Source organism: Nylanderia fulva, unplaced genomic scaffold, assembly GCF_048542155.1.
Source record: "Nylanderia fulva isolate GAGA-0341 unplaced genomic scaffold, ASM4854215v1 Scaffold8, whole genome shotgun sequence".
NCBI classification, from domain to species: Eukaryota; Metazoa; Arthropoda; class Insecta; order Hymenoptera; family Formicidae; genus Nylanderia; species Nylanderia fulva.
Window position 1 is genome coordinate 2864840 of NW_028190916.1, and position 12715 is coordinate 2877554.

The window sequence follows — 12715 nt, forward strand, 5'->3', positions numbered from 1 at the left end:
AACCTGCTGCACGTTTTTCATAGTCGATCATTTGCACTAACTTCATTAGCTTACAAACAAACAAGTTCTCTTTACGAGTTACACCGCGTTCTCCGGTCTGTCCATCGCTCCTGCGGAAGCTGTAAATCTCAAGATCACCATCGTGTTTTAGATTCTTCGTAATAATCAAAACTGGATCGAAGAAAATGAAAATCGCTGCAACATTATTCCTCTTCGTTGTCGTCGGTGAGTAATTTGTCTTTTATTTAAAGATTTACGTGGCTGATGATTTATTTATTTTGTAAAAAAGAATATGTTGCTTCATTTTCTCGTATTTTTATAAAATAGAATTAAAATATATAATTTTTAAGATAAGATTTCATTGAGTTTCAATATTTCTGTAAGAGTTTTAGCTATTTTAAAAAGTTTCAAATAATTTTTTTAACAATTTACATACTTCTTTATTTTGTTCTTATCTTGCAATGTTTAAATTGTTATAATACAATTTTGATAATTGTGTGTCGATTCTAAGCTAAATTTAATAAAGAAATGTTTTATTAAATTATTATCACACACATAATTTACTTGTAATTTAAAACTTTTAAAACTATAAAGTTGCATTACTTTTAATGTATCCGTAAGATGCATCGGATTCACATAACTGATAGATGTGCAAGAGCATTTAAATATTATATTCAGTTATTTTACCGCGTTGTATTTTTTAATATCTATATATACATTGTTTCAAATTTGATTACATTTTTAATGATCATTTTTTATTGATCAAGCGATTGAACAGCAACATGCGTAATTAATTTTTAAAAATGTATATTTATTTATCAAATAAACGCGCGTAGTTTATGTTTATACATTTATGCACAATCGATTTTGCGACACAAACATTAGAGTTCTTATATCATGACAAAGTACAATAATCGCATTAAACGTCTCAATCATCTGATTATTGAAAAGAATGCAGATTTTCATTAAACATTTTCATTAATATTTGAAAGCATCGGTTTTCAAATTTCCTTATGCGCGATCATATTTTAATAATACTAATATACAGTTTAAATATTATATCAATTGCATTTACATAAATATTAGAGTAAAATAATATTTTATTTGAAAGTAATTATTCTAAATTGTTATTTGAATATTTTTGTAACACAACATTAAATGTCAGTGACTTAGTATATTTAATAATATCATTTGATAAACATTTATATTTATGCATTTCTCTACAAAAAATTGTCTATACAAAAAAAATTTACTCGTATTGAGTATAAGATCTTGCAAAAAGTATTTAATTTTTTTGAATTTTACTTAAGCTTTGACATTCTACTTTTTCATCAAATACAAATTAAAACCATCAATCCGCAACAGGATCGTATTTGGAAACCGATCGTAAAAACCGTTAACGTTTCTACTGGGCTATTGTAGGTTGCTGGGCCTTTCTCTTATTTTTTATTATTGCGCCTTGTATGAATCGCATAATTTTATTCTGTGCTATTGACTCAGACGTCTGTATCTTCCTAGACTTGACTGCACTATTCACGCTCGATCAATTAATCGGCGTATTTCTTTCTTACTTATACTAATAGCCTCGTTTCTATCCAGCAAGGAAGTTTCTCGCTATACGACAAAGTGTACTTGTAAATATGGGTCTTTGTGCGCGGCGTATTAAGCAAGCATTACATGCCCCGCGGAAAACCCGTGTCATACTTACATACGTGAGTCGCGCAAAAATAATTTTCCGTAATTTCACGCTACTGTTTGCGATGATCTGAGCGTGACTGTGATGGTTACGCATCGTGAGAAGTAGCCGGACTTCTTGTGGGTCGATACTATAGTAGTACGTTGCACTCGATGCATCATCATGATACGTCAGAATCAGCACGCGAAGGGATGTTGAAAATTTGAACTCACTGTTACGGAAACTTCTTTTCGCCGCAACAAACTATGTATTTCTAATTAAGAGTATATTTTTTTAAAAAAATATGGTACAAGAAAAATTGTCTATACAAATAACATTTTTCTTTCTTATGATCTATCGGTCGATCAAAATATCTGTAAATAATAATTTTGTTGTACAATGTATTTATAATATGTAAAAAATAGATGTCTAAAATATTAAGTGCAATCTTATAATATTTCAAAAGCGCATGAAAATTTTCCTGACTAAATATGCGTGATATTGTAAATTATTTATCCATTTAATTTTTATAAAGCAAAAGGAAATCTCAAACTAATGTATATATTGTATATCAAACCTGTGTACATAAAATGTAAATAATAATGACAAATTTATAATTACTCATAGTGCTTTTATATACAATTAACAATGTTTTATTCTTTTTACATATATATTAAAGGCTCAATAATATCGTAAACTGTTCATTTTGCTATTTATATTATCATTTTATTCAATCAGATTTAATACATTGAAACTTGAGAGATAACTTTACGTAGTAGATAAATATCAATGATATAATGGTAGAACGATAGTATCTAAAAAATAACATTATGAGATTTAATTTGTGTACTATTTTTTACTTTTATATATTTTTGATTATATAAAAAGGTGTTATATATTATATATATATATATATATATATATATATATATATATACATAATCTTTAGTATTAAACATATGAAATTACATGTTAGATAGTTAATATATAATTAATATACATATAATTCTCCAATAATATCTCTGTTTTCTAATAATAAGAACAAAAAAGAAATTAAATATAACAGGATTTGAATTCTTTAAAAAGCATAATATGATCAAATGTGTTTCAAAACATGTTCACGTAGTAAAACGTTCCTTACGCGAAAGATTGCGCGTAACAATAGACATAATGTGGGGATAATTATCATGTAAAGAAAAGTATAGCCATTGATCCGTTCATTGATGCAAGATAGAAAGTGCGTTGAAGATTAGGTGCGTTTGTCGCAGAATGTAGACTGGAAAAAATAGAGCAGGGCGTCGAGACGAAAGTACGCAATTTCAATTGCTGGACGATTGCGATTGAAAGTGATCTAAGTAAGAGAAAGGAGTTGCGTAGCTGTTTCGCTTCTACAACTATAACTGTATATTATTGATCGTTCTTATAAACAAGTAAAGAAAGAGAGAATGAGAGAATGAGAGAAAGAGAGAAAAACGTTTCGATCGAGGCTTTTAAGAAATCATGACTTGTACATCTTATTTGCATGTGCCACAAACCCGTCGTGTCATTGAAGATAACGCATAATATCGTTAAATTAAAGATGCGCGAAAGCTTTCTCCGCACGATCATCGGAAAAGTGGCTCCTTCGTATTTAGATTTTAAGGTGAACTGAAGAGAAGAGGATAAGTGTTTACCAGAATTCTTGCAGAATTTTCATAAAATGCGTATTTTTTTCTATTATGAAGTTTTATCTATTTTAAATTGTACATTAAAAAATATTTTGCATATTTTCAAGGAGCTTGTTAGGAGCAAAATATTATTTATTTTAAATATTAAAACAGTTATACTGTTACCTTCTATTTATATTTATAATTATCTACAATTTATCTAAACTATCTGAATTATTTATAATTTATATTAAATACTTTAAATATTAAATTTAATGAATGATTTTGAAAAACAACAATATTTATTTAATCGAAAATAATTTGGATTTCTTCGAAGAATAAACAGTTGTTTCTATCAATAATTTTTTTTATTTTTTTACCAAGATTCACGAAATACATGTATTTAGCAAATTAGGTCAGCGTGTCTATATAAATGTCATGTATATACTTTCTAAACAGTTGCGTCAAACAATGTTGTTTGTGCCTATTGAACGTCAGTTATTTATTATACTTGTAACTGGAAAAAATAACATATAGAAAAAACATGATATATGTATACCATAAAATATTATCCAATGTGTTTTATGTAATAAAAATATACGATTTTCTCCTATCTCACACAATAAGAAACGTAATTATAAAGAATAAAGGCTATACTTTAGTATAAATGTATAGAAAGTAAAATGATCTACTTTCCTCTATTGAATCAATTATGCTTTGATCGATGATCGTGATCAACAGATCATTAAGTGCGCTTTAAAGAATTACTGAATATTAATTTTATTTTCAAAAATTACTAGTATTTGCAAGAAGAGAGATTTTAGTGTTACTTTCTAAATGTCGACCATATCGATTTTCTTCTTATTTTATCTAGAATCGGGATCCGTTTTTATAAGAGCGCAAAAATAATAGAGTACAACAATGCAGAAGTGGCTAGAGCAGTCAAGGTGAAGGCCAGCCTTGAGAAAGTATAATCGTACGTACAGTTAGTTGGTAGAATATTGTCTTTCGATGCGACGAGGAACTCGGTTAATCAAAGAAAAGTGAATATTGTTATGAGGAACCTAATAATTAAAGATTGTATATAATCGTGAGATTTGGTTACATCAGACATCTCTCAAAAGTGAGAAACAGTGAAAGTACACACGTGAATTGTACCATCAAATCAAAGGTCATCGTCATCATTTTGATTATTTATTACACGTAAGATGATACATAAGATATTCGAAATTCTACAAAAATATTAATTATTCATCTGAATTATTCTATATGCAGGATAGGATAGGAAATTTATGTTGTCGATGTTTTTTATGCGCTGTTTATAAATATGTCATATTATTAAATATTGAATTGCGTAGTAATATTATTTTACTTTTTTTATTATTAAAATATAAAATTCGTAATAAATCTATATGCATTCAGTTAACGGAATATTGTTTTAAAATAAATGAGATCGAACTTATCTCACGGATTGTAATTATACAGATTTGATTATTTTTTTCTCTTCTGGCTATCATAGTGACGCACACGCGACATATGATTATCAGTGGTTTTGAAAAAAAGAGTTCACGCCTACTTGTCGAACCGGAACGGTGAAATTTTCTATTCAAAGATAATTTTCTACATTATGAAACTTACACTTGTTTTCCGGAGTTTCGTTTGTCAGAGTGCAATACTATTGTATAACGGAATTGCATGAAAAAAAGAGAGAATTATTTGATAACGAACTTCGTCAAGAGAGGGCAAAACAATATTAATTATCTGACCCGCTGTAAATATTAATGCAATTTGTGCACTATAGCAATTTATGTCCCCCTGCCGTACGCAGCCTGCATAATTTTTTTAGTAAGGTTTTAAATCCCATCCAGATAATTGAGAAAAAAGTGATTCAACTGTCGGCTTTCTCAGATTTGCGAATGATGTAAATATAACCAAGTGAAAGTAGAAACTTGTACCAGTGAAAAATTAAAGTTGCAGACATATATAGAGTCGTATAATGAATCAATAAAAATTTAAATTTGCAAATGTAGAATTGTACCATAAAAAAACTTATCTTTTAAAAAAAAGATAAACAAGATGCCAAGTCCATGCGCCATGTGAAAAAGTGTTAAACAAAAAAGTATTTTTAAGTAAAAAAATCTATCAATTGACAAAAATTTATGTTCTAAAATTAATATCTCTACAAAAAGTATGTTGGATTTTTATTATATAGATATAATTTTAAAAAATCTTTTTTATATGCTATTGAATTTTAATACATACAATTTTGATTATATGTATTTTAATTGATTATATTTATAAGTATTTTTATAATATTATCTTAAAAAGACTGCATAGAATTATTTGTGCGACACTCTTATATGTATGTATAATTAATAGGGACCAACTACACATTTTTTTTTCCACTGAATAAAAACAATCTCAATATTAAAATTAAATTATAAAAAAGATACTGTGATATTTTATTGATGAGAAATGTACATTTATAATTGTATTAAATACAAAAATAAACATGCCATGAATTACTATATATACATATTTTCATAATTATCAAACTTAAAAATATAATATTGTTACCAAAGAAGAAAGCACTATTTAAAAACTCTAAAAGTTCATAATTTGTTAAATTAGTAATTAAATACTGCATTTTGTATAATTTTTAAGCTTTATTCTTTTATTTTTCTTTATTTAATTGAATAGATATTAACATCCAATGTAGCATACAGATTAAATTAACAACCAAAAAAATAAATCTTAACTTTGAAATATATTTTTGTTTCTTTTAAATATCAATCAACTGGATTTTGTACTACTATTAATATGAATTCTTTATCTGGTGCCATCATAATTTTATGTTTTTTGCTACGTATGCGCAAGAAAGTTAAATCATTTGTTGGATTCAAGTCACGTACGACAGAACGAGCTTTATCTGACAATTGACTTATCAAACCTGCGTATTGAACTGTTGTCGTATTATCTAACGTTGACTTTATAGGAATACCTAAAACAAATATAATTTTATAAATTTTTGTTTACAACTACAAGTAAATCATGTCAATGATCTCATATAATACCTTCTGCATTCACCACTATTGTTCCAACTACCCTTTTATGAGACTGAATTTGTTTCATAGTTTCTTCAACCTCTTATAAATTATTTCATCGAAATTTATTAATAAAATTTTTATTTTAAATATTCCAATAACGGAAGCAAATCATATGGAATAAATGCGTTCTTTAATTGTAGGCTGCATATGTGGTGGATGACTGTAAGTCCGACAAAATTCCAATATTCCATGGGAATCTATCAAAATCTATATTGTCATACTTAGCCAATGTATTACACAATATATTATGGTATATACAGGCCAGATGCTTGCAATGACACTGAGCAATAAGATCCTTGCCACTACAATCACAATGATAAAAATGATTAAATAAATTTAAAATAAATTTTAAAAAATATATTATTTTGATACAAAGTGTGTGATGAATAATATTTAATTTTGTATATTAATTATTGGATATATATGTACCTGCAATAAGAAAATGCCAGAAAAATTGTAAAATAGTTCCTATAGCACTGATATTAGATTTATCTTGTTAAGCTAATCGAATGCTGCGATGATAACTAGCCATTGCCCAACCCATGCTCACAAGTGAGCTGATAATGCTACCTGCTTGATGTACAACTGAAAAAAATATAGAAACTAATTAAGAAAATTATTAAAAATATATGCATACTCATACATAGGCATTTATATAATTGAAATATTATTGAAATAATAGCAAAATATCTGATTTTGTATCACAGACTGTAAACTTGCACATAAATTATTATGACAATAAATTTGCAAATAATAACATTAAAATTGAATGTAAAAATTGAAATTGAAAATTGAAAATATCTAACCCCGCACGCTGTCAATATAGCGGAGGGCAACTATCGCCGTCTGTTGTAAAACGTGCGAGATGGACATTTCCAATACATGCATCTATTCATGTGTTGTGTACGTGTGCGCATGTGTTGTATACGTGTGAATACGTATAGCACGATACTACTATGTTTGCGTGGTCGTTGATGACGGAGACGTTTCTTAAAAGAAATTTTTCATATTTCGACTTTGCATTTATATATCTCTGCTTACAAATCACGTAGAGCAGAAATAAAGACACTTTTATTATATAATTCGAACTCAATCTATCGATTAAGTCTAGTATAAACTCGATTGCTTCAGCCGTTATTGAGGATTCGAAATTTATAATAGACTCAAATGTCCGACTCGCGTTAAGATACACGGTGTCTCGGCTACGCCCTTAACTGGTCGCGAGACACTACCGTGTCTCTTGATTTAGAAATAATTGATATATTTCTTATACCGTTCTTCTCTTTAATTAATGAATTGTCTATAACGACAAAGGGTCTCTGATTCATGATGAACGTGTGCGTAATATATTGATCACTTGATAATTAAAATGATACTTAAATGATTGCCATTACTCTACGTTCAAGCATAATATCAATGAAAAATTAACGATCCAAGAAAAATTCGATAAGAAAGTTTGGCTATACGGAAACCGTGTAATACATGTACCATATAGTGCTTGGTCAAGACAGAACGTTTAGTCAGGTTTCAAGTAGGTCACTAGGCCTTGGCCCATTGGCACGCCTCGGATCCGGCAATGTTCTTTAAACAAATTCCGGAAGTACCTTTCACGAAGTTTAAAATTGAACTCGTTTCGCAAGTTGAAAAAATGCAACTTTTGCAAAACCTGTTTTTAAACTATATATTTTAATATATATGTTGCAATATAATGTATTGAAAATTGGAGAACACATAATCGTCATAAAAAGTAATACTCGTGATATTATTTATAAAATATTTATTTGATATAATTAAGAAACGGGCATAGATTTAAATAACAAAGTAATTATTTTTTCGAATATAATATTCACATATATTATACACAACGTGCGAATATTAAAAATATTATTAACATTTTTGTTACACGATAAGAAATATGTTAATATTATCGAAAGTAAAAAATGCTGATGCAAAGGGGAAGTCAAGTTGATAAATAATTTAATAGTGAAACATTTTATTTGGCCTACAATCGCTTGCACTGATACTTAAGTGAAGAGAAACTATGTGGATCAATTATTATTTAGTATATTATTATGTTAACTCAATTATTATTTTTTGTTGTAATTATTATTACAAGTTATTCTAAAGTTATTTTAGAGTTATTCATCTAAAACAAAAAATTATACTTTAATTTATATATGTTCCACAATATGTTTGTTTTTTAATCAACTGATATTATACTTATATTGTTATGTATTAAATAAATAATTGTCTCGTAATTAAAAAATATTTTTATTATAATAAATGATAATTTATTGAACATGAATAAAATAGTCTAAAAGATATCCTCTATCATACATGTGATTCACAATATAAGAAAATATACATCTAGAAACAAATAATATAACAATTACGGACAGCAGAGTCTTATAAATATTTAAGAATTTATATTAATCTTATTTGAGATTATTCACTTGGTCAGATAGATGCTATGTATGCGTGGAAATACATCTCTTTGAAACACATCATGTTAACAGACGTCGAAGAATCAATAGCACAGAATATGCGTGCTTGCTCGCTTACAAATACATGTACTATGATAATTTAATATCAATTATTTCTCACTGAAATAACATTCATTCTTATTATATGATTATATTAAAAAGATAGTGGTAATATTTTTTATATATTTATATACTTAATCGTGTTATTTGTTATTTATATAACTTTATTTTTTATTTAATTATAATATTTGTATTGATAATAGTAGTAACAAGTTGTTATATACCGTTATCAATATCAAGACATATAGTATAAATATATTATAATTAGTTTAAAAAAAAATTTATTTCAGTTTTTATACCTATACATAAATATATATATTGCAATTTATTCGTATATTAATATAAGCAGACTTTTCGTATTAATTTATACTTTACTCAATCCATAGTTACTTTTGACAATGAAAATCACAAATTTAATAATCAAACATTCTCTAATCTAAATTGCATGTAAATCAAAGCTTGACATCGTTAATACAATATGTAGCTTATATATAAACAAGTTTTAAAATTACGAAATTATATTATCACGATGGACGCGAAACGCATCGCGCGGATCGTCATTCCGGATTCGATGGAAACGATCCATGGCTTTGTTTTTTTCCGGTTTTGCTTGCAGGATGTACGTGGCGAGAGGCACTATGCACATGTGTATTTCAATCGGACTTTGGTTTCGTGCTAAACTGCGCGTTCAAAAAATCCGGATTGTTTCGGATAAGAAACCTTGGAGGAGTAAAAGGGTATGTCGGTTTAGGTGAGTTGAATTATGGGAGCAATCACGATCATCGATCTCAATAATCGCGTTCATCAATAGATCGATTCTTCGATCCGATTCATTCGATTAATTTCCTCAGAGATATAAATAGACAACTGAAGACAAAGAATTTATAATAGTCGCGCCGATCGATTTTTCTAAATCCACATTAGAAATTTTTGTAAAAATAATTCTATTAAATATATATTTTTTATCTTAGATATTTTATATTTAATGTACTATACTAATTTATTTAATAACTACCTAAAAACTATACTAATTATAAAATAGTCTTTTGTAATTTTAATAAAAATTATGTGCAAAACAAATTAATTTAAATTTTATGTACAAATATATAATATTGTAATTTATTGAACTTTACTTTCGTTGAACTTTAAGTTAATATTTATTCGATACGCTTACATAATTCCTGTAATCATGTATAGATTAATATTACCATATATATATTATACTTTTGCCTTGACACTTCTCTTTTCATTGCTTGCTTCTTTAAAGAGATAAATTACATATTACATATATAACTATTTGATACATTACATAAATCTCTTAGCCAATTTTTGCTATAAAAATGACTTGCTATATTCATAATAACATATTGATCCTTACATTTATAAAATATTTTTTGATGCCAAGAAAACTCTTAAAAAAGGAATTAAAGATTCGGTTCATTCAATGAGTTAATCAAATCCTTTTATATCATACATGAAATGAGTCTTATTCAACAGATGCACGCACCTTTCACAGTATATTGTGAAACTTTTTCTATAGTGTATAGTAAATGTAAATATCTGTATAATAAGAATTTCTAAATTATACACGACCCAGTTTGTATATATATATAATTTTATTCATAGTTTAAGAAACTTGCGAAATCAGTTTCTACCAATTTGTTTTCATAGGTTTATTTGTGCTGTGCGCATATCATCTTCGAAGAATTGAGAAACGAGGTAGCTTGAATAATGCAGCAAAATTTTCGCGCGCCAGTGCGTTATTTGCATGTGCAGAAAAGGCGTTTATTGTGTCACTATGTCGAAAAGACTACCGCATGCAATTGTTGCATAAGATTAAGTATGGAAGAAAAAGATTGATAAGTACATTAAAAAAATATAATGATGTTATAATGACACCTGATATATATCAAAGCAAATTGTCAAATCGATCGTTTATATAATTCTGCTTTCTATTTCTCACAATTATCACGATTGTTGATAAAAATATGTACAACGGGATTCTATTACCAATTTTTCAAGATATACTTATCTTTTTTAATTCGAATTTTATTATACATTTTTAATGATTGATGTATTATAATTTATCATCCTATATCTAATAAGTTCGTAATTTGAAACATAGGACTACATATGTATAAATTGATTGCGTTAGCATCGAGAGAACTACATGCAATGCTTTCAACAAACTTATTATGAGATATACATAGGTTGGCCCGCGGGTATAAAAGTCATACGCAACGGTTTAATCTGTAGATTGCATTGAATGCCCTACGACCGATTTCTGTCGCAATTTTACAGCTTTAAAAATGCAGCGTGACAATACGCCGATGATTTATTCATCGCCTTGACTTGACCCAGTTACAGACGACTAAAATATTCATCTAATATTCTCATAAAGGAGATCTCCGGACACAATTGACATTTAACGTATGCAATGGAAGATCAAAGATGTCGGTATTGTAAAAATGAGCTACCATAAAAAGTGTCAAAATTGAGCAACGTTCTTTGCGTAATATTTGTCTGTCTTTAAACCCGTTCAACGGTTACAATTTTATTACGTTTTACTGGAACATGTTATGCATAATAATTGTTAATATAGACTTACGACATACATAAAAGTGTGACAGAGAATTTTTTTAAATCCTGTAAATTTTAATTTAAAAATTAAAATAAGTTGAATAAAAATGTAAATATATAGAATTGTAGAAAATTGTATAAAATCTGTCAAATATTATAAAATGTATAAAATATGATAAACTGTAGGGAAAAAATGGAAAAATGGAATGTCAGAGATTTCTAAAAGCTTTAACTTCTATACTGAATGACTTCATCTGTATTTTATGCGCATCTTTATTCTCTTAACATACTTATCAGAAGCTTTCTATAAAGTTCTATTTTTGCCTTTATGTGTAAATAAATTAAATTAGCATATACTGTTTCTATTATATTTCAAAAATTTTAGATCCTGATCCGTAAACATCATATAATTTGATTGAGTCAATTTAATTCAACATTGCCTGATTGCAGGATTTTCCGTTGGAGACGAATTAGGCTTCGGCCAATCGCTCTCTAATTTGGAAAGTGCAAAAAGAAGAAGCGTGCAATCAAACAGAGCTAACGGTCTTACAATTAATCCTTTAAATACGGTAAGTAAAAATTTGCAAGAAAAGCCAATGATTTCACTTACATCGATCGCCATTAACGATTAAATTAATTAGATATAAATAGGCATTCAAAGTATGCGTACGTTTAAAACTAAAAAATAAATAATAGGATGCATAGGTATACCATACTTGATTTTTATAAAAATTATATATTTGTAATGTACATTAAGAACTGATGGAGTAAATTCCAGAACAAGCAAAAGAGCGATTTTACTCTCGTTGATTGTCGATTTCATATTCATTTTTCATATTGCCAACTTTCTTTCCTGCCTTCCGAACCAGTATTGCTCTTTATCGCGTTCACTTTGCTATACATCCGCGAAGTTAAACATCCTGTACGCTGATATTTATCGCGAAGTAAACGTCAGCCACTCTCAAATCGGTTCATGGAAAGTCCAACGTAGATCAGCGCGAAAGCGTACGCTCGCTCTTCGATAAATCCCCTTTAGAGAAGCAGCTTTGATCACTCGACTGTAAACTAATGGCATCTGCTTTCGATCTGGCTACAATCTCTTCGATCTTGCATTTAACAATGATTACAGGATCACATGTTCCATTATTAACTTTTCGTTTCATC

At 28.1% G+C, this 12715-nt stretch overlaps 1 protein-coding gene and 1 long non-coding RNA gene across 3 annotated transcripts in view; one reads left to right on the forward strand and one right to left on the reverse strand.

Moving 5' to 3' along the window:
- Nucleotides 1-12715, forward strand: part of mtg (mind the gap) — a 17116-nt gene continuing 4401 nt past the window's right edge. Inside the window, exons 1-3 of one of the 2 annotated variants that reach the window (XM_029316559.2) lie at nucleotides 1-225; nucleotides 9588-9722; nucleotides 12002-12120. In XM_029316559.2, coding sequence (XP_029172392.2) covers nucleotides 186-225; nucleotides 9588-9722; nucleotides 12002-12120 — 294 coding nt within the window. In that variant the 5' untranslated portion in view covers nucleotides 1-185. The remainder of the gene's footprint in view (nucleotides 226-9587; nucleotides 9723-12001; nucleotides 12121-12715) is intronic. The other variant, XM_029316560.2, reaches the window with a different exon arrangement.
- LOC146719999 (uncharacterized) lies at nucleotides 5843-7319 on the reverse strand. Its single transcript, XR_014926290.1, has 4 exons — nucleotides 7235-7319; nucleotides 6858-7013; nucleotides 6396-6730; nucleotides 5843-6322 (listed from the first exon to the last, which is right to left on the reverse strand). It is a non-coding gene; the product is annotated as an uncharacterized LOC146719999 (long non-coding RNA).